General features: G+C 40.2%; 3 protein-coding genes across 4 annotated transcripts in view; 2 read left to right on the forward strand and 1 right to left on the reverse strand.

Annotated features, from left to right (window-relative positions):
- Positions 1-15,361, forward strand: part of LOC125722597 (uncharacterized) — a 426,618-nt gene extending 411,257 nt beyond the window's left edge. For both annotated transcript variants that reach the window (XM_048998786.1, XM_048998785.1), the window contains one exon: positions 15,182-15,361. The gene's annotated coding sequence lies outside the window, so the exon portion shown is untranslated. The remainder of the gene's footprint in view (positions 1-15,181) is intronic.
- The window catches only part of LOC125722566 (cytohesin-2-like), a 227,538-nt gene that overhangs the window by 197,203 nt on the left and 4,839 nt on the right, over positions 1-25,496 (reverse strand). The gene's annotated exons all lie outside the window — the stretch shown is intronic.
- LOC125722598 (uncharacterized) overlaps positions 13,693-25,496 on the forward strand; it is a 114,037-nt gene continuing 102,233 nt past the window's right edge. The window contains exon 1 of the mRNA XM_048998787.1: positions 13,693-15,253. Coding sequence (XP_048854744.1) covers positions 13,924-14,598 — 675 coding nt within the window. The 5' untranslated portion in view covers positions 13,693-13,923 and the 3' untranslated portion in view covers positions 14,599-15,253. The remainder of the gene's footprint in view (positions 15,254-25,496) is intronic.

Consider the following 25,496-nt stretch of genomic DNA (forward strand, 5'->3'; position numbering starts at 1 on the left):
GGGACCGAGCTCTTTGTGAATCCAGATCCGACCCGATGGGTCGCTGCATGAATTGTACTGAATAAAATTATCTTTGTAATTGTAGCTGCAGTCTGGTGGTGATCTGTTCTCCGTTTACAGCCTCTGACGCTACTGTAGTTTGGGTTCGTTACAATATCAGTTCGATGACTCGCATATTCCCTATAATATAGGGTCTATATTTTCTAATTTTAAGTCATTTTTTTATGTTTATAACCTTAGCTCTGTGCAAACCATTTCGTATATATCCAACAACACAGTACAATTATGGTGGATATCTGTTTTATTACAGTAAAACAATGTAGATTTTATGTATACTGAATGTAAAATTAAAGTTAATGAAAGCAAAATTATAGAAAACAGCTGTTGTGCCTTCGTTTTACTTAAAACACATGTTGGTACAATAAAACCATTAAAATTTTACAGATAAAGCATATGACCATAAGTTTAATTTCTGTAAAAATACAGAAAAGAAATTGACCAGTTTCACTGAAGGGGTTTCCCTGTTATTTTACAAACTGTGCGTAAAATTATGTTTATGCAATGTAGTTTTGATAAACCTTTTCTGTCATTTAACATAAGAGGAAAAAAATAACTATACTGTAGTCAAATTGGCTGATATAAAATGGTTTAAAACTGTGACAAATTTTGCCTTTTTTACAGTGTATACTTCCAGTCAGAAGGTACCACACCGGCAGATACGGATTTCTGAAATAGCAAAGATAAAGGTCAATGAATAATATCCCTCATCTCTTTTAAAACTATAGGTAAGATGCTGTTATGATATCCTGTCTAGGGTTGGAGTGTAACAGTATTCATGGGAAAGGGGAATGGGATAAAGGGACAAACAGGGTGAGGGCAAGAAGGGAACACCAGTGGACAAAGGGATATTTTTTGTATTTTAATTTTTTCATGTATAATACTGACACTGAACAAATAACCCGGTGCAAAAGACTTTGGGACTGACCACAGCCAAAATAACAAACAAAATCCCCAACTATCAAGTGCGACCCACAGCTAATCTCACCTAAGTGCAAAAGAAAAGGAAACCAAAAGACAAACACTCCACCTCACTCCCTGACCAAATAAACAGAGTCCAACACACACTTGCAAAACAAAATAGCAGTCACTCCCTATGCAGCAATACAATCACACATACATAACTTACACACAAGTCAAAGCAACAAGGGGGCTAGTGAAGACGTAAACCAAAGGAAACCAAGGGGGGAGACAGCATGCCAAACTGAGGTCGCGGGGGGGACCGGAGCCTGTCCTTGGAACAACAGGCGTAGGCAGGAACCAACCCTGGGCAGGAGTCAACACTCTGCAGGGCGCAAACACTCACAACTCAGATTTGCCAATTAACCTACCCTGCACACTTTTGGACTGTGGGAGGAAACCGGAGCCCCTGCTGGAAGTCTTTCCCCATTCACCAGATTATATTGCCAGAAGACTGAAAATTAGATATCAAATACTAGAGTGAGATAAAAACAAAAAACAAGTTTGCTTGTAATGAGACGCAAAACAGAAGATTATCTCTTTTTATATTTTGAAAAAACATTTTAACATTTATCCAACCGGCCAAATGGTTTAATACTTCATACAGCAGCATTTCTAAACACATTCCTCAGCCCACCAGACGTTTTTGCTCTGTCCCAGATCCCTGCATGCATGAACCAAACAGTCACCTTTTACTGCTGTGTTGAGAGCTTGGACAGAGCAAAACTGTGGATCTTTGCAGTGGGGTCCAAGGACTGGGTTGAGAAACCCTGGCATAGAGGAGACTGCAGTGAGAGCCAAGAAAAAGAGAGATTAGAGAGGAAGGTAAAATGCTTCCATTAACATGGCAAATAAGCTGCAAGTACAGACCCTGTGCTTCCATTACAAACAAAAAGCATGTATGACCCTCCTAAACACACAAGTCAGATTAACTTAACCAGGGGAAATAAGCATAAAACTTGGCAAAGACTAGACTATGAAAAGGGAAGGTGAACATCATACTTACACGAACTTCTGCTAAAGCAAATGGACAAACCCCTTTTAACTGAATCAAGTTACTTTAAAAAATTAATAATACAAAAATAAATCAATAAAAAATAAGAAAAACACAATCATGCTTTGAATTAATACTGCAGTCAGTCCTAAATGTTTGTTGCATTTTGTTGGCTTACTGGCGCTATGTTTCTCAGCAGACTGACTAATACAGCCAACTGGACCATCTACCTCTTCCAAAACATCCATGCAGAGTTTCCTGCCTGTTTCTGACAGCTTTCACTGTTATTCTTTTGCTCCAGTCCTTTGTACTTTTCCAGGTTTTAGTATCTTGACCTTTGCAATCTGGAGGATTGCTACCCTCCAACTAGCTGTTTTGGGTCAAAATGGTCCCATCTGTGTTAATTTGCATCATTAATTACAGCATAAATCAATACATTCCAGATGAATTTTAAGGTAATTTCAACAAAAGCCTGTAATATCATTTTCGACCACCATGTGACGCCACAAGCCATTGGAAAACCACTAAGCTGTCAATAAGAGATTTGGCAGAACTGAAAATATGATGTTAAATGTATCACAGTGCAATAGTTTTAAAAATAAATCAATGACTTTGCATGACAATTTTATGTGTTTTGTCAAATAAAAAACCTGAAGTATTTGAACTTGAACTGATACTGAGCAAAATATTACCTCTTACTTATATGAAGGTTCGCATTATCTATGATGTAGAATAAAAGACACAAGTAAACAATCCATTTCTTTGTTTTAAAGAAACAGATTAGCTAAGAAAACCAATTGCCACCCTGTGGAATCAATGTGCATCACCTGTCTGTTTGTGGCCACTGCCCCGTGCACAATCTGCCACTGAAGATCCACCGTGTGCTTCTCAATGGGGGGCTTGTACAGGGACCTCCAACATCCCCGCGGGGAAGATCCAGGCCTCAACAAACCTGACCACCTAGAATCTGCCAGTCCACTCAGTGCCCGAAAATGCAGCACTTTAACACAAGCCTGGAACAGACCTTTCTCAGACAAATCTCTAAGAGCCACCTGCTGAGGAGACACGAAAGAGAGCAGCAAACCCACCTCCTCCCGATGACCCTCTACAGCAGGAGGGAAAAATGGGGACTACTGCCTCCTCCCAACTCAAGCACATTCTTAGTTGCCTCTGGTAGCGTGCAGACAATGTCCTCCAAAGCTCTCTGAAGAAGTCTGGGGGAGGGGGAAACATTTCCGCATGTAGGGGGCCAGTGGCATTTCATTATTTACAGAAAATTCCATAGAGCCAATGTAGGAACCTGAGGTCAGTTTAACACAGGTCACTGTCCGTGGTTCTGAAACCTTTACTTGATGGGCTGGTCCTGAATGAATACAATGGTTGGCCAGCGTGCCTCACTATGCGTTTCCACTGACTGACACCTTCACATGTAATGTGATTGTTAACAATGAGGAACATTTTACAAGTTACTACAGGAAGCAATATTTACATGCCTGTAGCTTTCATTTCTCACCACAGAAAACCCAAAAAAAAAGAAATAAGAAATACATTCATGTTATATCCAATATATTACTTCATCATTTAAAATCACAAAACATATCTGACTGTTAATCTCTATGTTTTAATAATTTCAATAGCATTGCGTGATTTGCTTATTTTTTTCAAAAGCCACTGTGGAAGCGAAATTTAAAGAAGTTTGGTCCCCTTATAACAGCATTGGGTAAGAGAGCCAAGGGCTGCTGGGATTGTTCTCAATGTCTTGTTGGTGCCGTGTGGGTTGTGCTGCACAAACAGCTTCAAGTTATGAGATAACATGAGCAGATGCCATTACGTCATTAGTGCTGCACAAGATATTGTCATGACCTGGCTCAAGGCCATGAGAAAAAGTGGGTCAGTGTTAAATCACTGTGACCTCACACCTCTTCAGATTGCAAGCCCATTTAAATGGCACAGAGGTACACAATGGGTGGCCTGTATCTGCCTCACTTAATGTGCACCAAAGACCTCATATGAGAACCACAAGAGCCACCCCAGATTTACCCACCATCATGAGAAAGACTAAGACCAACATGGATCAAATGGCCTATTTGGGTGTACAATCACCCCCAGACCACTCTGACTGGCTTTGGGTTTTTGAGACAATATGAGAAGGGCAGGTGCCCTTTGGCGTGGAATGTCTCCGATTCCTGTTTTTCCTTCTTCCTCTTTTTGTTTTCTTCAAGTGCCAACAAGAGAAATTAATGACAATGCCAAAGCATCTGTAATTGCAACAATTTTCTAGGAGAAGGGGTGTGTTTTTTGACACAAGTGCCAATATTTTTGGCCATGACTGTAATAGTTATTTGTGATTTGTAATAATTATTTAATTTTATCGATCCATCTACTTACCTACACTAAAAAATGTACTGTTGGATGTAATTAATTTTAAGACTAGTGGTTACATGAAATTACTTTCTAAGAACATTTTATTTTGTAATTCAAATTTTTCTTATTTTTCAAACCAAAAAGTTACAGCACTCTCATATAATACACTTCAGCCATTCACATTTATAAAACAATATGACCAATCACTAGTTCAACCTCCCAGCCATTTATCCTTCAAAAACATGGCCCTAGAAACATTCCCACATTTTCATTATACCTCGTTTCCCATTTAGTCTGTCCAACATTTTTTCATATGAAGCTGCCTTAATCATCTCATTGGTCCATTCCTTTATATTGGGGATTGTTGAGGATTTCAAATGCCTTAATATTACCCTCATGGCAGTTGAGTCCCACCATCACAGCCTTAAACTGTTTATTATTCACCTTTGGCAATTCCACTCTATCTCCTAGCAGAGAGAGTCGGGTTTGCGGGGTAAAGTAAAGCCTAGCCATTTGTCCAGGAGACCAAGAACTCTACCCCAAAATGGATATACCTGAGAGCACTGCCACAGCATGTGTAAATAAACCCCCATCTGCCTTCTAAAATTCCAACACTGATCAGTATTAATTAGTCCAGTTCTATTTAGTCTAACTAGTGTCCAGTACTATCTGTGTATAATTTTATACTGAATAAATTTACCTTTTACTTCCCTAAAATATTTCCCCACTCTAGAAAGTATTCTTGACCATTCATCTTCTGCATTTTAACACTCGTGACTCAATGCCTCAGTTGCAAAAACTTCCAAAAACTCCCTCCTCCTCCTACATCATACTTACTCTTTAAGTCTGATTATGACATAAACATCCCATTTACGAATAAATCCCAGAGAGTTTTCACCCCTTTGGGTTGCCATTGTTTCCATACTTTTTACTATTTGTATTTGAGGATTGTGCCAAATTGAGGAATATGGCTGCATGTCATGTGATACTTTAAGCTTCTTATGTATTTTGATCCATATATTTCTCGAAAAAGATATTATCGGGTTTGTGTTTCTTATATTGTCCCCCCATTGTGACAGAATGTGCAGAGGTTGAAATAGTGAAGCCAAATTGCTCTCGATAGCTATCCAGTCCACATCAGAATTCACATTCTTCCAGTGATAGTAGAGTTTGGCTATTTCAAATGACATGCTATATAATCTAACATCTGGCAATCCTAGACCTCCCTTGTCTCTGGGCGAAGTAATTTTAATCCTAGGTTTATTCTTTCCCAACAAAAATCTTTTACTATACTCTCGTACTGTTCAAATATCCTTTCCGGAATATTAAATGGAAGCATCATAGAGAGATAATTAACTTGAGGCACCACAACCATTTTAGTAACATTAACCTTCCCCCCATAAGGATAATTTCAATGCTTTCCATTTGTCCATATTAGGTTTAATTTTGTTCAATGAGGGTTCAAAATTCTGAATTATTATTTTGTCAATATATAAACAGGTTTAAATTTCATGTTTATAGTTCAATTTTATGTTATATAAACAAAATAATTTTAATACAGTGCATTTTTTTTATTAATTCAACAGCACCCATGTTCAATCCACTTAAGTTTGGAAGGTGTATTGGAAGGTAACGCAGATATTTCTTAAGTGGGCATCCAGAGATATCGTCTCCCCTCCAAGCACCCCTTTTCTCCACTAGTTCTGTATGGAGCTCAACAGGAGGAATGGAGAGGTAGATAAAGGGGTTAGTCTCAAACATAATGTAATAAAAAATAAAGAGTAAATACAAGCGCCATGAAGGGTGTATTGAGTTCCAGCAGGCCTTGACTTACAGTAAAGGAATTGTAAGGCAGACATGCTAACAAAACAGCTTTACATTCCCAATTCCAAACCATTAATGGGCAACCTTAGAGTGACGACGGCTAAAAAAAACCTTAGCTATAAGCAGGAACGAAACATTGTGAAAAGCCAAGACTCCACATGAAGGTAAATTTGATCCTCCGCCTATCGCAGTAGATGCGTTCCAGACCCATCAGCGATAGGTGAAAATCCACGATACAGAAGGATCATATAATTTTTTTTTTAAGTTTAAGCCTTAAAATACCCCTCCCACATGCTTTAAACATATGTAAACTCATTAAAACACATATATCGGGCTATGTTAAATGTCGGGCTAAGGATATGAGTAACATAATAATAATAATAATAATAATAAAATAATAATTTTTAATATGTATACACACACACAACTTTCTCTCTATATATGTAATGGAATATATAAAAATTAAAACATATATGGCTCTTACACATTCTTTTCATCCTTCTTCATGTAGCATACTGTTGATTCATTCAAACCATAATGGCGAACGCCGTCCGCATAACGCTTTCCTTCCCGAAGCACATCCAGAAGTTATACCTTCTCCTGAATGGTCAACGTCTTCCATCGTAGGGCTTAGAACAAAACGAAAACAATCGGACCACAAACAATGTACGGGATACGCAGAGAATTGTGAGGCGTCGGAGGAAAATCCGCGATATAGTGGGGAATCGCTGTAATGTGAATTCTGCCAATTCTGGTTTTCAGCACCATGGACAGAAACCTGTCGTTTATAGGGACCTATTATGCCCATTTTCACTGTTCATACTTGGATTTTTATGGTCTGCTAGAATAGATTCACCCTTTTAATAGGTGATATCCTAGAATCCAATATATTATTGCAGGGCTGTTTTCATTTGATGTTAACCAAATGTGATATATTTATTTTTACTTTTGATATCTCGTCCTTTTCCCCTTATCTGATAAGAGCCGCTGTCCGCTGAGACAAGCTGGTGTGTTTTTACTGCTCACTGAAAAGTGGGTGGTGCGGACATTGTGTATTACATCACACTATGAGACAGTCACTGATTGGTGGGCTCTGAGGGGGCAGTGTGACCTGAAAATCATCCATCAATCAACCCAGGATGGGGGGCCAGCCCATCGCAGGGCACACTCACACACCATTCACTCACACATGCTCTCCTACGGGCAATTTAGCAAGTCCAATTAGCCTCAGCATGTCTTTGGAATGTGGGGGGAAACCAAAGTACCCAGAGGAAACCTCATGACGACATGGGGAGAACATGCAAACTCCGCACACATGTGACCCATGCGGAGACTCGAACCTGGGACCCAAAGGTGTAAGGCAACAGTGCTAACCACTGTACAGCTCCTGAAAATCATGAACCATTTTAAATATTGAAGTATTTTTGAAATATTTATTAATTTTAAATATTTATTAAATCAAAACATTGGGCAGTATACATGTTATAGGTACTTATTAATGAATAAGCAATATAATAAGATTCAATTTTGCTTTCACTACTTAAAGCGCCAGAACATCGTATTTGAAAAATTCAACAGCAATATCTCTTACCAGAAATCAGGAACAGGTTAAGAAAATCCACAGACTTCGTCGCGAGCAGTTTAATATACGAACTATTTCCTTCTACCCAACTCCACACACCAATAATATCACTGCGCAGCAGATATTGCCAGGGAGCTCGCGCTTGTGTCTAATGCGCAGTGATACGAGTAGTGTACTTCGATAGAAGCCCGACATTTCTACGGCTGATATTTCCAAACCTGAACAACTCCCAGCAGAACTTTGATGAATAGATAGCATTAAGGCCCCTCTAAAATATCTTTTTATAGTTTTGGGGTGAACCTCCCATTTAAACGAAGTACATGGTGGTGCTCATGAATTTGAAAGCCTAGATGCCTCATCTCGCTTTTCCACAACGAGTCAGCAGCGCCACCATCTTGGAGCGATAATTAGACATAAACAAGCAACATGTCAGGGTGTAGATGGAAAGATCTTTTAGCCATAACTTCTTTACTAATTAACGCATTTATATCTTACAATTATGTAGAATAAATTAACAAGCCCACCACTACTGCCCCCCCCCAAATTTATGTAGTATTGCTCATAGTATTCTCAACAAAAACTAATGCTAGTATCCCGTCAGTGTCACAGGCAAGTAAACATGTTATGTATCTTATTTGACCGTACCGCAGATTTTTTTACCTGTGAAATGTGGTTCCCTGTTTTCTAGTTTTAACATTCCTCATGTTGTTGCAGTTTCGAAAATAGTCGGTTCACTAAGTCATATCTATGAATCCTCTATTTCACAATTACCATGCCAACATCGCGTATCGCCCAAGGAGGCACACAGGGTTTCAAAGCTATGGCGGTGCTGCCTACGCTACTACCAGTCACATGACACAGGAGCTACCGAATACCCGCCAATCGGGAGCCGGCTAGATCAACCACGCCCACCCGTCACATAGAGGAGAGTGAGGCGAAAGAAGCGAATCAGTTTAAAAATGTCACCATTAACGCGGTATTTAGTAGTCTGGAGATATTTTACTTTAAGCAAGGCACAAAATAAAGTTGTAGTATTTGTAATAAAATTTGAAGATTAGCCATCCCCAAGGAGCTGACAGGAAAGCCAGGTACAGGTTTAGTCCTCCTTAATCAGCTTGTCGGTTACTAAATGTCGGCAAATAAGCTTGCCTTTTTCTGTGATTTTTTTTCAGTTTAATTGACACTTAAAGAAGTAATCTGAGACCTGAGATATAACATTAGCAACGATGGTCATTTTTTACACTCATGGATTTTAACATTGAGGACGTGTGTCACATGTCATTTTCACATAGAGGGAGTTTAATTGTTTTTATCTGTGTCTGTGTGTCAACATATGTCTATTTAGTTATGTCACTGAAATGTATGATTAGTATTGACATTTCCATAGACTACTATGCTTTAATAAAAATCTATGATCCTTTGGGAGTTGGGCAATAGAACGGAATTGTAAAGTATCAATAAGAAATACTATTAATGAAGTAGCCGCCATAACCTTTTGCTTTGTATGAAGTGTGCATACAAAACACAAATAATGCAGTTGTACTGTTATGTATATAATTTAAAAGGTATACTTGCCAGCAAAAGATTGAGTTAATAAAATTAAATGAAAAGTATTAAGACCCCTTGTCATTCATAGTATTATATACTTCTTAATTTTACAAAGACTTTTTTCCTATCATATTTTTTAGTTTTTGAAGTTGATAATCTGGAAAACTGCTGCCTGGGATCAACTATCCATTCTTGACTCTTGGAATAGGAATTGAAGTCGAATCAAACAGCCTTACAGCACCCTCTTGTGACATACAGTAATATGGAAAACAGAACAATTACTAACTGAACGCAACATCCCCCCTTTACTTATGTATTCTTCTTCCTGCAGCAGCACTGTCTTCTATAAAAGTCACGCTGTCACGATCGCGGTCGGGCGAAGCGGCGATCGTGCGGGCAGGCGTGGAAATAGCAGGCAGACAGGTGAAGTCGGGGCAAAACCAGGGATTTAATGGGCAAACGAGGACTGGAAAACGTAGCACACCTACAAACATCAATGACGGACAAGGGAAACCGGGGAGACCAGGACTTAAGTACACAGGACTAATCAAAGTAACCAGACAAAGCTGGAGACGATCAGGGAAATACATGTGGGTAATCAGGGGGCGTGGCACACACGAGGAGCGGACGAGCCGGGCATGACACACGCCTTACCTGTAACATCCATCCATCCATTTTCCAAACCGCTTATCCTACTGGGTCGCAGGGGGTCCGGAGCCCATCCCGGAAGCAATGGGCACGAGGCAGGGAACAACCCAGGATGGGGGGCCAGCCCATCGCAGGGCACACTCATACACCATTCACTCACACAAGCACACCTATGGGCAATTTAGCAACTCCAATTAGCCTCAGCATGTTTTTGGACTTTGGGGGGAAACCGGAGTACCCGGAGGAAACCCCACGACGACATGGGAAGAACATGCAAACTCCACACACATGTGACCCAGGCGGAGACTCGAACCTGGGTCCCAGAGGTGTGAGGCAACAGTGCTAACCACTGCACCACCATGCCACCCCCCATAAATTCATCCATCCATCCATCCATCCATTTTCCAAACCGCTTATCCTATTGGGTCGCGGGGGGTCCGGAGCCTATCCCGGAATCAATGGGCACGAGGCAGGGAACAACCCAGGATGGGGGGCCAGCCCATAGCAGGGCACACTCATACACCATTCACTCACACAAGCACACCTATGGGCAATTTAGCAACTCCAATTAGCCTCAGCATGTTTTTGGACTGTGGGGGGAAACCGGAGTACCCGGAGGAAACCCCACGACGACATGGGAAGAACATGCAAACTCCACACACATGTGACCCAGGCGGAGACTCGAACCTGGGTCCCAGAGGTGTGAGGCAACAGTGCTAACCACTGCACCACCATGCCACCCCCCATAAATTCATTTTTCCATTTTTATTTTCAATAATATTGATGTTAACTCAGCATCTTATTTTCAATGTTGAAAAAGTCACTTTATATCAAGGTTTCGCCACCATAAATTTTTCAATATTGAAAAAATGACCAAAAATCAATTCAGTTTCAATGCTGATAATTTAACACTGACCATAGTTCAATGCATTTAACTATACTTCAACGCTGAAACAATAATATGATGCTATCTGGGCTATGAATAATTATTTAAATTTATATACAGATTCCAAGCCCATATAGGTGATACACAGGTACGTAATGGGCGTCTTATGTCTGAGGTAGCCAGCTACTGTGTTTGATAACCCACCATCATAATAATAGTTTCCTTGCACTAGTATAAACCAATTGATCCCTCTTGCAATAACCTGTGGTATGAAACTGAATAAAATGTATCGTACCAGTCTTGGGGAAAACCAGTGAGAATCCACTGTGAAACAGCACTGCGCAAATTCTCATGTGTTCCTAATGACAAGGGCAAGACTGGTAATCAAATTAGCCTCTCAGCAGGAGTGTTAGTGTAAAAGCAGGGCTTATTGACACAGATAATAAAGCTTGTTAGAATGCGTAACATAATTATTTAGCTGGGCCCAGAAGAGGTGAGAGCTCCCCTAGTGGCTACAGGAGTGCATTTTCCCCAAAGCAGGTATAATGGATGGTGGTCTTATTGCTTTTAGACCACAACTTGGGATAGAAGAACAAATCAAATTATTTTCCTCATTTAATATTCAGATTTTAATTGGGCTTAAATTTTAGAGCACAGTGTGTTCTAGGATGGTACGTTATGGATATTAGTCTCTACCACATTCTAACGCTATAAATCCGGACCTTTTCCTATGTTTGATTTGGTGGCTGCCAGGCGTTCTGAGTAGTATAGTGACTATGGTAGGCGGTGTGATTCCCTAAGGAATTTTTTGTTCTGTTCTGTGTGGCAAATACATATAATGCTGACATTTTTCCTGGAAGATTTGGGATTTTTCATCCCGTGCCTTAAGGTATTTCTCTCCAGCTCTAGGGAGTCTCCCCCGAAAACACCAGTCACTCACTAGCCTTAGACTTATGCTTGCTGACTTATTCAACACCATGAAGGATTACCAGAAAAACAGAAACCTATTAAAAGGCTGCACCATATCATGATATGCAAATAAACATCCAGCATCATTGTTTCACAGGGAAGTACATTATTTATTGATAATTATAACCCTAACCCTTACTTCTCAGCTTGACAAACATAAGGTGCGGTGTGTGAACATGTGAACTGGTTGAAATGCAAGTGTCTCACAGTCAATGCATAAGACTTGAGAGCCCTGACTTTACTTATATAGCCCACAACATGTTTATGATTCATAAATAAATCTGGCCAGCAAATCGGTCTTTCATTTTCCACAGAATAAAAAAAACGATAATGTTATCCCGCTGATAATTGCAGGCGCGTTTCACCCCCGGCACTGGCTGGAGACACAGGCAAAAGGCATACAATCTTATTGAGGTACAAAAATTATTCCATCTACTCTGCACTTCTGCATAACTTCCATCATAGTGCCAGTTTTTGCCAGATCAAATCTGCAATCAGAAAATTACTGCATACATGCCTTTATATTACGGTCAAGCGGAGAGTCAGAGCAGTTTCCATAGAAACAACGTAAACAAACTTTACCGTTTGAAGCACAACAAACTCTGAGTGAAAATGGCGCAGAGGTGAGTAGCTTGTTAGCTCTCCAAAATGTCTTTGAATTCTTCAACTGATGTTGTGCTACTTCGATTATTTAGCCTTTTATACTATAATGACATAGTAAATGTCTATAATACAATAAAAAACATTACATATTTTTTTAATATTACATATTTTTTAACGTCATTTAAAGTGCAGTGGTTTTTATTGCTACTGTGGTTGCTAATATTTAAATAATGACAGACTATTTGGTTAGTAAATTCATCTCAAACATGCTAGTTTAGTAGGGCTTCCCAACCTTTCGATGTCCGCGGATCGGTTTCCGTCGTAGAAAAGTGTCACGAATCGGTAAGACGGCGGTATAATTTGGGGGTTCTCACGCCGAGCGGCGGGAGATTGAAGGTGTATGCGGACATGCGGGGCTAATGGCGTATTTCCGTACATCAATACGGGCAGCTTTCTTTCCAAAACGGCGCGATCCCCTAATAAACGGGTCGGCTGGCTCCTCTACCCCCGGTTGTCTGCCGCCCGGTGCAATACTCCGCGCGGACGGTACCGGAACCCCGACCGGAAGTTGGGACCCCCTACTGTACAGGGTGGTAGGTAAATTGTTAAAAAAAATTGGGGCATTACTTTCGGAGTAGGCTAGATGCTTCTAAGTTTATCATTACATCTCTTTACATTGTTACACAGGATTAACACTTTCAAATATTCTTAGCTTGGTTAGTGTTAACTCAGTTCTTGGTAGTATTCATCTGGGTATTCATTTGATGTGGAGCACAGTTGTTTTGTATTTGATTCTAGTTATAATTTGGTGACATTACTGTTTAATATGATATTGCACTTACAGTATCGTGCATTTTACAGTAGATTTTTTTTGCAATCTTGCTCGCTGTTTCTTTTATTCTTTCTTTTTTATATATGTGAACCCTGTAATTATTTATTATAATAATTGTAACAATTGTATTTTCTGTATGGTTGAAGAATTTCCAGCTCTTTATTTATTTTATTATCTCTCTTAAGTGCTGGTTAATCTCTCATTTATTCCCCAGAGAGCGAATTGAGAGAGCTGATCGATGGACCAACACCCAACACTGGGAAGCCTGGAACCTGTGGGATGAAGTGATCAACTGGGGAGAAGGTGTGGAGGAGTTCTCACCAGTGACACTCCCCACTGTCCAGGCTGGGGGGGTTAAGGGGGGATTGGGGGGGTCTACCGATTTGGGTAAGGGAGGGGTTAGTAAGGGAGGGGAGAGTGTGGAAAACGATGGACTGCTAGCCAGCACTAGTATTTCATCTCAAAGTCTTCAGAGTAATTACGGCCTTTCATCTGAAGACTGGGAAATTTATAAAACTTGCTACCTTAACAAAAAAAAGAAAGTCAGGAAGGACCGGACAAGCCGGGGGGAAAGTGAGGTAAGGGGGCAGAGTAGTGAGGAATATGTGGAGGTACCAGAGTGGGGAACATTTGAGGGGAAGGCCTCCAGGGTTGTGATGGAGGGGACAGAGGCTGGTATTAGTATGATGGATATGCTAAATGGAGGTGAGGAGAATGTATGTGAGGTGGGAGTGAATGTGGAGGAGGTTAAGGGAGGAGGAGGGAGAAGTACAGGGAATGCTGTGGAGTATGTAGTGTCACAAAGAGGCAGAACTTGGCTAGAACCCATCCAGGAGGAAGAACTTGAGGAAGATGAAGAAACAGATGAGGAGCTTCAGGAAGCAGAAGACACTGATGCTGCCACAGTGGACAGTTGGCAGTGCATGGCGGCATATGTAGCCAGAATATGGCTGCAGACTTTACAGGAAGATGGACCTGAGGAAAATGAAGAAGCTGATGTGGTATTCCAGCAGGCAGAAGATGCTGATGCTACCACACTGGTCAGGTTTCAGTGTATGGTGGCATCTGAAGACAGATCACAGCTACTGACTATACCAGAAGAAGGACCTGAGGAAGAGGACGAGACTGAAGTGATGAAGACAGATAAAACAAAAGAAGATGCTGATGCTGCCGAGAAGATCTACAGTGAAGAAGAAGTATCATTCCATGTGAATGCCGAAGATCATTCTGAAGATGATACTGAGAAGAGCCACAAGAAGAAGAAGAAGAAGATGAAGTGGTGCTTCTTCTGCTGTCCCCTGCCCTTCAGAAGAAGTAGCAAGAGGCAGTAATTATAAGGCTGTGAATTCAGGTTTAGAAATGACTTAAAGCAGTAATATAACTACATTATTGACACCTTCACAATGCACTGTAATGCATCCATAAATATATTATAGACATGGGTATAAATATTGAAGAAAAAAAAGCATAACACATTATAGCCATGTTTATTATGGATTAATGGCCGATATAATGTATTATGAAGATATTTATTGTGCATATATAGATCAGAGCATTCATAATGCATTATCAAGATAGCTATAATGTGCTATGCCTTTGTATAAGTATTTACAGCCGTGTTTTTAATACTTTTATAAATGATTTATAAGGCATTAATTGGGTATGTATAATGCAGTTATATGACTGCTTTAAGTAAAGTTAAGTAAAGTGTTTATTTTCTTTTTCTTAGAATACCCGTGTTAGAGCCCTGCATTTGGACTGGGATCCCGCGGGACCCAACGGAAAGAGATACTGTTTAAGTGTTAATGTAGCTATAAGATACGACAGGATAAGATATGCTAAATTAAAATATAAGATAGGCTAAGACGAAATATATTAATATAAGCTAAGTTGAAATATAATAAGATAAGATAGGTTAAGTTGTATGATAAGATAGGCTAAGTTAAAATATAATAAGATAGGTTAAGTTAAGATATGACAAGATAGGTTAAGATAAAATATGATAGGCTAAGTTAACATATGATAAGATAGGCTAAGTTAAAATATCATAAGATAGGCTAAGTTAAAATATGATGATAGGCTAAGTTAAAATATAAGATGTGGTAAGTTAACATATGATAAGGTAGGCTATGTTAAGATAAGAGATTTGCAATAAAACATATTTACTTTTCAAACTTTGTCTTTGTCATCTCTTCAGTGTTGTGTCTGTCTTTGATAATTTTGAATTGTTAATTTATATCTGAGACTCTCCTAAATGTCAATAAGCAGAGACGGAGGAATGGGAGGAAGGTACAGTTAAGTATAAATGATAAAGTATCAAAATCACAGTGTTGCCTTATTTTGACGCAGAGAAAGTAATTTCAGTGTTACTACCACATATGAGTTAATGGCTGTAAATGTTGGTGTTAGAAGTGCCGGTAAATAATGCGGCGTAAGTTTAACTCCGGTGTGTTTCTGAAAAACGCACAGCCTTCTGCCTACTGTCATTCGTCGCACGTGTAGGAGGCTATTCTGGTAAGTAATAGGTAAAGTTGTCATTTAACGTAATGCTAACGTGCATTACCAGTTAGTAAGTGTTTTACTATATCACACACCTTACGTCCTTTATAGTTTTAGTCCGGTGCACACTGTATCCATGCTAACTAGCTAGCTAATGTTAACATGACGCAGTACAGTCTTCCAGCTTGGGGATTCCCACCCCTGTCCGCGGCCAGTATTCCACAGGGGGTTTGCGGAGGTGTTGGTTGCAAATGCAAACGATCCCTTCATGTTCATGTGTTGTGTTCTAATGTGTAAATAAAAGATAACTATCAAATTCAATGTTTATGTCCTATTATACTAGATAAGACTGTAAAATAGTTTGCCCTGCATATGGATGCCATGCAGTCAGAGTATGATCAAGACAGGGTGTGAGTGTGGAAAAAAGACAAATGTAACAGTATTTGAGGGAAGAGTGTGAAGGAGGGAAATGTAGGGAGAAGGAGGTTCCTAGGAGCTCTGAGATGTGATTGGCTGTAATAAATCTGGAATATAGCTATATGACATAGTTTTTGATAAAACCAGCATTTATTTTTTAGGTTTGTCGAGCTCCGTCAAAACAATTAGAACGAGTCCATTATGTAACTGGAACCCCTCTCACATGTAAACACAGTGACACGCTACAGCGTTGGTTTGTTGTCTGAGGCTATGATACTGACCACAAACACATTCTCAAATTTCACTGCACCAATCATAGCATATGCAGGCAGAAAAACGATAGCAAAAAACATTCAGCATAAGACTCTAAAACCGTCTGTAATGTCTGTGTTTATCCAGTGGACCATAAATTAAAATAAGCTTTCCTATTTCAGTTTCTTTCAGATGTTATAAAGTAGTAAATAAAGAATCATATTAATTAAACCATGTATTACTGACTATCAGACAACTTCAACAAGTTACCAAATGGATGCAAAATCAAAGATATTCATTTGCGCCTGGCACTAACCATGTATTCCTTCACAGTACTAAGCCATAGAAAGGGCCCCAATGAAACCCCTGCATTCCTGCATCGCAGATACTCTAATCTCAGCATTTATAAGATTATATTTGTACTACCTGCCAATTTTTATATTAGATGAGACTAAAAATTGAGAAATATCTATATGCAGAAGTAGTTTTTCCTGATAAGAAGGATAATATCAAGACTGTCAGCATTTACAAATCGAATTATGACACATCTGAGTAGCCCAGACTGTCCGGAAAACAAAGCCGTACAGCATATGTGGCTGACTAATGTACATACAGTGTAATAAGTTTATAATCAAATGGATAGAAAAACGCTCAATAATAGACAGGATTCAGAGGGTAAATAAGGTGCATCATGTGGAAGAGAAGTTAGGTGGCGTTGGGGTGCATTGTGAGTTTCATCTGGTAGCTAGAAGGGAACAAAAAGGGCTTTTGGGGGGGGGGGGGGGGGGGGGGGACTTCTCCGGCGGCTACATCGCTCTACCTTTTTTTTTAAATGATTTATTTTAAAAAAAATCTTTTCTCCTTACACTATAATGGCAAGTTTAGGACTAATACAGTACAGTCATAGCCAGTGTCAAGGATTCTATGCATTGCTACACAGAGACAAGTCCAGATATTGAGCCCAAGGCTAAAATTGTGGTTTACTTACAAGTGCACTTTGCTGGGCAGTGGGGGTGTTTGTCCTTCTCTGCTCACATTTTCCCCTCTTATCCTGTCTTCTCCTCCGCAGCCCTTCCTCCTTCTCTCTGTTGCTCCTATATTCCCTCCCCTCCAGTCATCTATGTTCTCCTTCCTCTGTGGTCTCTCCTCTTCTCCCATTCTTCAGTTATACTGTCTTCTCCGCTCTTCCTGTATCCCTCCTGTCTTCTGCTCCTGTCATCTCTTCTCCAGTCATCCCCTGCTTCTCAGTCATCTCTGCATCTTTTCTCTCATTTGTTTGCTTATTCTTTGATTGTTTGTGTTATTCGTTAACCCACCACCCAATGCTGGATGAGTCTTGATGTTTTTTGTTCTTTTTAAAGTTAGGCTTCTTCCTGTTTTTTGTGCCATATCTTCTGCCCTCTTCTGGTTGTGGCAGTGCATGACACGGCTGGAAAAATAGGGTTTTTTACAACACACACATCAAAACCAAAAGGATCAGGATGGATCCAAAATAAACAGCAAATGACCAGGAATGAACTAAATGATGGAATAAACACAACTAGAGAACTATATACATACATACATACATACAACATACAGCTATAATGAAGCATCAAAGAACAGAAGCAGAACAGGCACTTAAATACACAGCTAACAAGACACAGTGCAGGACAGTGAGAATCATAACCAATAACAAGGACTGAGGGCAACCCAGGAACAGGTGTTACAGTTAAACAGCACTGGTGAAATCAAAGTGACCTTTCAGCCACATGGTCAGCTCTGCATCGCCCTCTGCTGTTTGCATTAGAAGCTGCTTGAAATTCCCACTCTCCTTACCAACACCTCGAAAAGCCAGGCCTTGCCGTGCCAAGTACTTAGCTCCAGAAGATTTTTCCTCACTTGCTGCTGCTCTTTCCAGCTCATCTGAAGGTTGAATATTAACAGGATTGATCTTCTGAATCCATGTCATCAGTGCTAATCTGTGGCACTGCCTGTCTTTATGTGCACTGAATTTCCCCAGTGCCTTTTCCAGTTTCACATGCCAGTCTTCACAAGAGCTGAATGTGTCTTTCATGCCAGTTTAGACATTTGTGTTACAAATTATTTTGCACAGTAGAAACAAAGAACCCCCCTTAAGACGAGGGGGGGGGGGGGGGGCTGTAAGGGAGCCCAGTGTGATCTTTAAACCATTTCTCCTGAAAGCAGGGTCTCCTGTTTGATAGACGTGACATTTACATTTGGCTGATTTGGTGAAGGTCCAAGCTCCTCCCCCCTCCTCCCTAATACACCTTCATCTTCACCTGCCTGTCTGCTCTCTCTCTCTCTCTCTGTCATTGACTCACACTCAGTCTCCCTGATTAAATGCTGTATCTGAAATACACACCACAGGCCAAACTAAGAAGCATATTAAACTAACATCAGGATCAGGCTGCTGTGACGTCATTATTCACTCTTAACCATCAATATTTGCTCCTTTTCTCACTCCCCTCCATGTCGCCTGCATTCTCTGCCGTCAGCAGCCTCTTGCTGTCTCTCCCTCTTCATCTTTACTCTCAGCACAGCAGAGTTTACATGAAAGCAGTTATCAGTAAACAAGTGGTGCTTCTTGGCATGATGCTCAGGAATGGATTTCTAAGGATTTGTTACCTGAATGAGAATGATTAATATATGAAGAACCTTTGACTCACATACTGTATACGTCTATCATCTGACTGGCACTAATTATCTCACTGTCTGTACTTACTTTCCTGCTTTTCTGTGGTTGCCCAAAACCTCACGATTGTCACACTTCCTCTTCATGATGACAAGCTACTCACTGTGAATAAAAGTTGACTGTAATAAAACTACCTGCATTTACATCACACATTAATAACGCAAAATGCCTTAAGTAAGCAAGTATAGCTTTCTACAGTAATGGAATATAAAATTAATTAAACCTATTACTGTCTACAAAATAACACATTCAGCACTGTATCAGACTTTACATCAGCTTTCTGACCATTATAAATATACCTGAGTGAGCACCGTTGTTAGTTTCTAGGAGAATGTGCAGTTAATAACATTTCCAGGTAATTTAACCAGCGTAACTGCACATGAGGCAATTATTATAATTATAAACGTAGTAGGGGTAGGGGGCGCTATAGAGCGAAAGGGTGACTACGCCACTCTGTAACTGTCGCTAAGACGGTTATTTTATAATCACCTTTTGCTGGTTTGATTTAATATAGAATGTATACTGTGAAATGTATGTCAGTGCCCTCTGCTGACTATTTAATTGATCCGTGTTAACCCTTGAATACATGGTTAGGTGACGGAATAGGGTAGGAGTAAATGCATGCTGGGAGATTCATGGAGTCAACTTGTGGTTTGTCGGCTTGTCACGGCAGGATCTGTAATAACACCTAAGCATTTGGTCAGAAGGCGCACACGGTAATTTATATTTATTGTATTTACTTGTTGTCTTGTATTGAAAAGTGGAATTGCGGTGATGTATGAGCCGCTGTTTAGCGGTAATATCATGGATCTTTTAGAATGTCTTGTAAGATTAAATGTAATGCAGGAATTTAATAATATGTTTATTTTATAGTTTTTCACGGTGTCTAGAAGAATAAAGACGGAATAAACTTCAACATCTGTCAGGCGTATGTTTTCTGTACCAGATGAAGAACTTTGGGAGCTGTTATGTCTTATATAGTAAAGGTAACCTTACAGTAAATGACGTCTGCTGTCATCTGACGCTATATAGAAAATGTAATTAAATAAGATTAAATTTACCTTCTGCGAGGGGCACCCTAATATAATGATATATAAAATAATTATAATATAATATAATTATATAATTATAATAAATATAATATAATTATAATATAATAATACACTGCTGTCTGTCTGCCATACAATAAATAAAAGGGGGAATTGGAATTGCATTTGACTATGGAGAGAATGGTTGTCTATGGTGAAAGAGGTGTGGAAATTTTTACTAATTCACATAAGGGACAGCATAAAGGGTTGTTTAATTCAGTATCAGAGGAATTCATATATTTGTGTGATTATGATAATCACACTATTATAACTTGATAGTACATCTCTTGAATTGAACTAATTACAGTGTCATGTATAACACTGCACTTTTTAATACATTGTTTGGCAGAACAGACTGCAAAACTGTAGTCTCAATGGAAAGCTGGATGAAATTCCTAGGGTGGCGTAGTCAGCTGTCCACTGAGTCTACAGTTTTGTAGTTCGGTCTGTCACAGTCTGGCGCAGTTGACAGGATCATCGTCCTGAGAGCAGAGACGCGTGTTCAGTGTGAATGACTCTTCAGTTGTTTTTCTATTTTTAATTACCTTTTTATTCCTATCCATGTCTTTTTTTCTTTTTGTATGCTCATTATTCAGCCAGTACAGCTGTTTTTATTGTAGTCGAAAACAACAGTGAGTGCTAGTCACTGGCAAATCCCTTGGTTCCCGGTTCCACTCCATCTGTCCTCTGGTGGTCCCCTTGAGCTGTGGACCCCTTTCCAGTGTTCTGCAGCCAGATCCTCCTGAGCCGCACGGAAGCGGAAGTTGGCAAAGTGAGATGCGGCAGTAGGCCTATGCATGCAATTGACTGGAGTATGGAGAGTAAAGCCTTTCGTTTTCTTTAATAAAAGTTGTCCTTGTATTTTCTCATATGCGAGAACATCACAACTGCCACTGCACTTGTTGATGTGTAAGTGTGCCCTATTCAAACAATAAAGAGAAACTACATGCAGCACTGAAAAACTATTCCATGCCCAAAAAAAATGTAAACATTCTTTTTATATCAGAAGCTAGTCTCTGACTGAAATTTCTATAAATCTTTATATGAACTGATAGCAATTAACCTAAGAGTGCATGCTTGGATTTTAGTATCTGCATGTACTGTGGAACTAAAAAGAATCATAATCAACATATATAATTACGTAAATGAAAAACAAATACGTTGCATTTTCCTTAATAGTTTTGCACGTTGCCATAATTTATATTTAATTTAAAGTATGAAGCACCCAAGCAAAGTTTATGTTGAAATAATACTCAAGATTCTTAAGTCTTAGCTCTGGCACAGTGGTGGATCTAGAAAATTTTACATGGGGTGGCAAGAGATTTTAACAGAGTGGCATGGAGGTTCAGTGAGAAACCGACTATCATTCAGAATCGTGGAGCTCAGGAGCATACTTACACTGAAAAAGTGACAATTTATCTAAGCATTTGGACTCTCATGGTTAAAACAATGCTGATTGTACTTTTCATTATCACTGACCAGTTGTTTTTCTTTGTTGTGCTGTGCAGCAGAATGTTTCACAAACATATCCAAATTAAGAGCCTTTGCACGCTGATTCTCAATGCTCAGCAGAGTTTCCAGGTCTGCGGTGTTCATGCCCTATTGTGCTATTTTGAAAACATAGTTTTGGGTAAATATTAGGAGGTCATGGGTTGCGGATTTTTGGGCTGATTTCATAATGTTATACAGCAGCAGACTGCAAGGGGAAAAAGAAACTAATTATTATCAGTGCAAGTGGCTCCTAATCCTGAGTAATGCTGGATCTCTAGCCACCTAAAGTAAGAGACAGATGCACACGGAAAGCAGGGCTGCCGACTACCATGCATCTGGCATGACTTTCACGCTCTCAGACACTCACGCAAGGAATCTTCCACTATATTATTCCACTATAAGCCTAAATGTAGCTACATCAGAAGCGTTGGTGTAGTTTGCATACCCTACATACCATTTAGAACAGGGGTCACCAACATGGTGCCCACTGGCACCAGGATGCCCCCAAGAACCACATGAGTCACCCACGGACCTGTTCTAAAAATACCACAACTCACCAGTGGGCAGCGACTAAAATTTAATTTTATCTTGTTGCTATTCTTCTTTAATCACATTTGTATTTATATAGATTTGAAAATGACAATATCCAAAAAAGCATTTAAAACGTGTTTATTCTACATGAAGTTTAGATAAGTTTAGGTAAAGTCTGTTCTGGTAGCCTTTGTATGGCTCAGTACCCGTGAAGTAGCTCTCAGTTTCAAAAAGGTTGCTGACCCTTGATATATAGTATACCCCAATCTTGGGTGATATATCCTAATCAGTAAAATAACAGTCGGCTAAATTCCGCATAGTGATCTCATTAACTGCGTGTTGTTGCTGAAATACATCACACAGACGTCGGGGGAATGTCAAATCATCAGAATATGTAAGATTTATACATTTGGTTAAGTTGAACGCATTTGCTGTTGAATGCAATTCCTATCACATTAACAATTACTGGTTGAAAAATTGCTGTTAGTGTCTTAAATCATACTGCTGTAAAAGTAAAATTTACAAGAGAAATCAATATGCTTAGAATATGGGTTAAGATGGAAAATAATTTTTCCATCCCAATCCCAATCATGTTGATGCAAATTTACAGCAGTGTGGATTCTCAGAAAAAAAGGTTCTCTGACATAAAGATCAGCAATACAGTGCAAATAACATTTAATTTCACATTTATACAAAAAAGGACAGGGCATTTCGATGATAAAATCTGTAGTGAACAATAAGTCGCATCAAAACAAAACCTGGAATTCGGTCATGCTACCTTAAGGTTAAACATTACTTTGTGAGACCACATTATAAAGGCAAAGAATGTCTGCAACAACAATTTTGGGCCCAAATGTTTGAGTGGGCGATCATAGTCAAATAGTCAGTTGTTTTGTGCAAAGTTCCTTGTTCTGAAATAAATACTTTCTGCAATAGCTCATCCAAACATATTCACACAGTCTTTATCGTTCAATGTGTAGAAGAACTGATCATTCTTCTCGTAGGCGCAGGTAGAGGTCAATTGCCTTATAAGCATCCAGAGGAACATCAAGACCATTCTCTGCCATGACAGAGGTGCACAACGTGAAGACATCATCATCACAAGCAATGTCACGTCTGTGAATGCAGTCATTTTCACAGTGGTTGACTTCTTCCTCTGGAATCTGGCACAAATAGTCCTGTGTGTTCTATAATTCTGGCACCAAATACATGACATCGGGACGTCTGTGGGGGACATGGTGGTTTCCTGAGGGCCGAATAAGGTGACAACTATGATGCTGATGTGGCGCGGGGTGAAAATGAGTCTGACACCCCTGTTTTAAGAGATCCGTGTTTTTCTTGCTGCCAGCATCTCATAAAAAGGGTCAGCGCTCACAGCAGCAGTGATGCTCTGTATCCACTTGTCCTTCTCCTCAGGGGTTGGCGCCGAGATGCGGTACACCACATGATTGCCCTCTACCAGGCGGCCGTCCGCCTCCGTTTTGCAGGCTTTCATCAGCTGTCTGCTGTTGTTAGGGATGTACAGTTCAAAGCAGTTAGGCTTCCTGAGATCCTTCACCTCACGGATGCTCAGATTCTCCAGCAGAATGATCACCCTGGGTTTCTTATCCGCAGTATGTTTAAAGTAGTAAAGGCAGTTATCCATCAGGATGAACCACCTCCTTTTCCATGTTTTCACCCGTCCTCCTCCCATTTTGAAGAGCCAACCCTCTCTGTCAGGGTTGAAGAAGGCATTGTTCCCATTGTCTTCAGGAATCTTGAATGGCTCATTCTTTATGCTCTTATAAAGATTTCGGAGGAGATCATCTGGCAGGTTGCCTCCATCATTGATTCCTCGATTCATGGAGATGAACCTGTCCACACTGGGCTTGTCTCACACATTTGGATTATGAAGGCTAGTGTTTAGCATGATTATGGAAAATGAAAGTACATAGCAAGTGTCAATGTTCTGGAAGACTCCAGGATTACATTGACAGTACCTCTGCGCAAAGGCCTCCATCATACTGTCAATCTTTTGTGCTTCTCCTGGCAGACGGAACTGCCTGAGAGCCTGTACCAGGTTGAACCCTACGAATTCATGAAGCCCAAGAAATGTTTGGAGGACTTGGATATTGAAGTCGTCTCTCTCACCCAGGTAATCCCCAATGGCTGTTTTGTTCAGCCCCTCTCCCTTGTATAGGAGCTGGGCGATGTCCTCAGACGTGTGCCGGAGAAGATTGTTTTGTACCATGAACAGGATACCCTTCTTAGGGTCCATGTTGAATTTCTTTCTTCCCATGGCGACATGCCTATTCTTTTCTAAGATTTGGCTGCGTTTGGTGCTGGATTCAAGGACCTCCACTTCCATGAGGGCCTCTCTCAGCGCCTCCCGCAGCCTCTGGATCTCCAGCAGAAGGGCTCCTTTCCTCAGCCGGATGTCCTCAAGTTCAGAGTGCTTCTCTGGACTCAGGTCCATGGAGACTGCAGCAGACAGGAAAAGGAGATCGTCAGCGGGTGTGGAGCTCAGCAGGTTGGCCATCTCTGCCAGTTTGGTTGTTGGTTCAACTCCCATGGCAGAGTAATCGTAACATTGTTAAGCCCTTGAGCAAGTCCCTTAGACCCAAGTGCTCTGACCCCAAACTCTCATCACTTCGGACAAAAGCATTTGCTGAATATATGTAATCCCAAAGGGCAGTTACAGAAGACCCCAGGACCGGAGTAACGTGGGAAGCAATTACTGACGCCTGGAAGCTTTGGGGCATGCAAATAAACTGCATCCAAAGGCAAATGGCTAATAAAGAATGCTCTGAATGCCAGGCATTCGTCCAGCAGTGAGATCGTAGAGATAATGAATAAAGATAAAAAGTGTGAATAAAGATAAAACATTTTGATTGTATTTGCGAAGCGATGCTGGATGTGCTGAGCTCGCCGGGAAGGTCATGTGGTCCGCATTCCCTCCCCATGCACACGTGATCAGCTCAATCACACCGAAATTGTCGGTTTGCTGCCCTTCAGGGAAACAATCTAAAGGGTGTTACGGGAAAAGTAATCGATGCAAGAGCCAATGATGTTCTCCTGGTGCCTACCCTTGTTTATGTTATCGTTACTGACACAAACAATGATGAACGATAATAAGCATTTATAAGCCATGATGACCGCACCATTAATGTGGAGTTGCACTAACGTCTGTTTTTATAGCTAACCAGCAAGTCAACCTCTCACCCTGGTAATGCAACAGCGCCGGTTAAACAATACGTTTACACAGAGTGCTTGTGAT

Source organism: Brienomyrus brachyistius, unplaced genomic scaffold (genome assembly GCF_023856365.1).
Source record: "Brienomyrus brachyistius isolate T26 unplaced genomic scaffold, BBRACH_0.4 scaffold40, whole genome shotgun sequence".
In the NCBI taxonomy this organism is placed as follows: Eukaryota; Metazoa; Chordata; class Actinopteri; order Osteoglossiformes; family Mormyridae; genus Brienomyrus; species Brienomyrus brachyistius.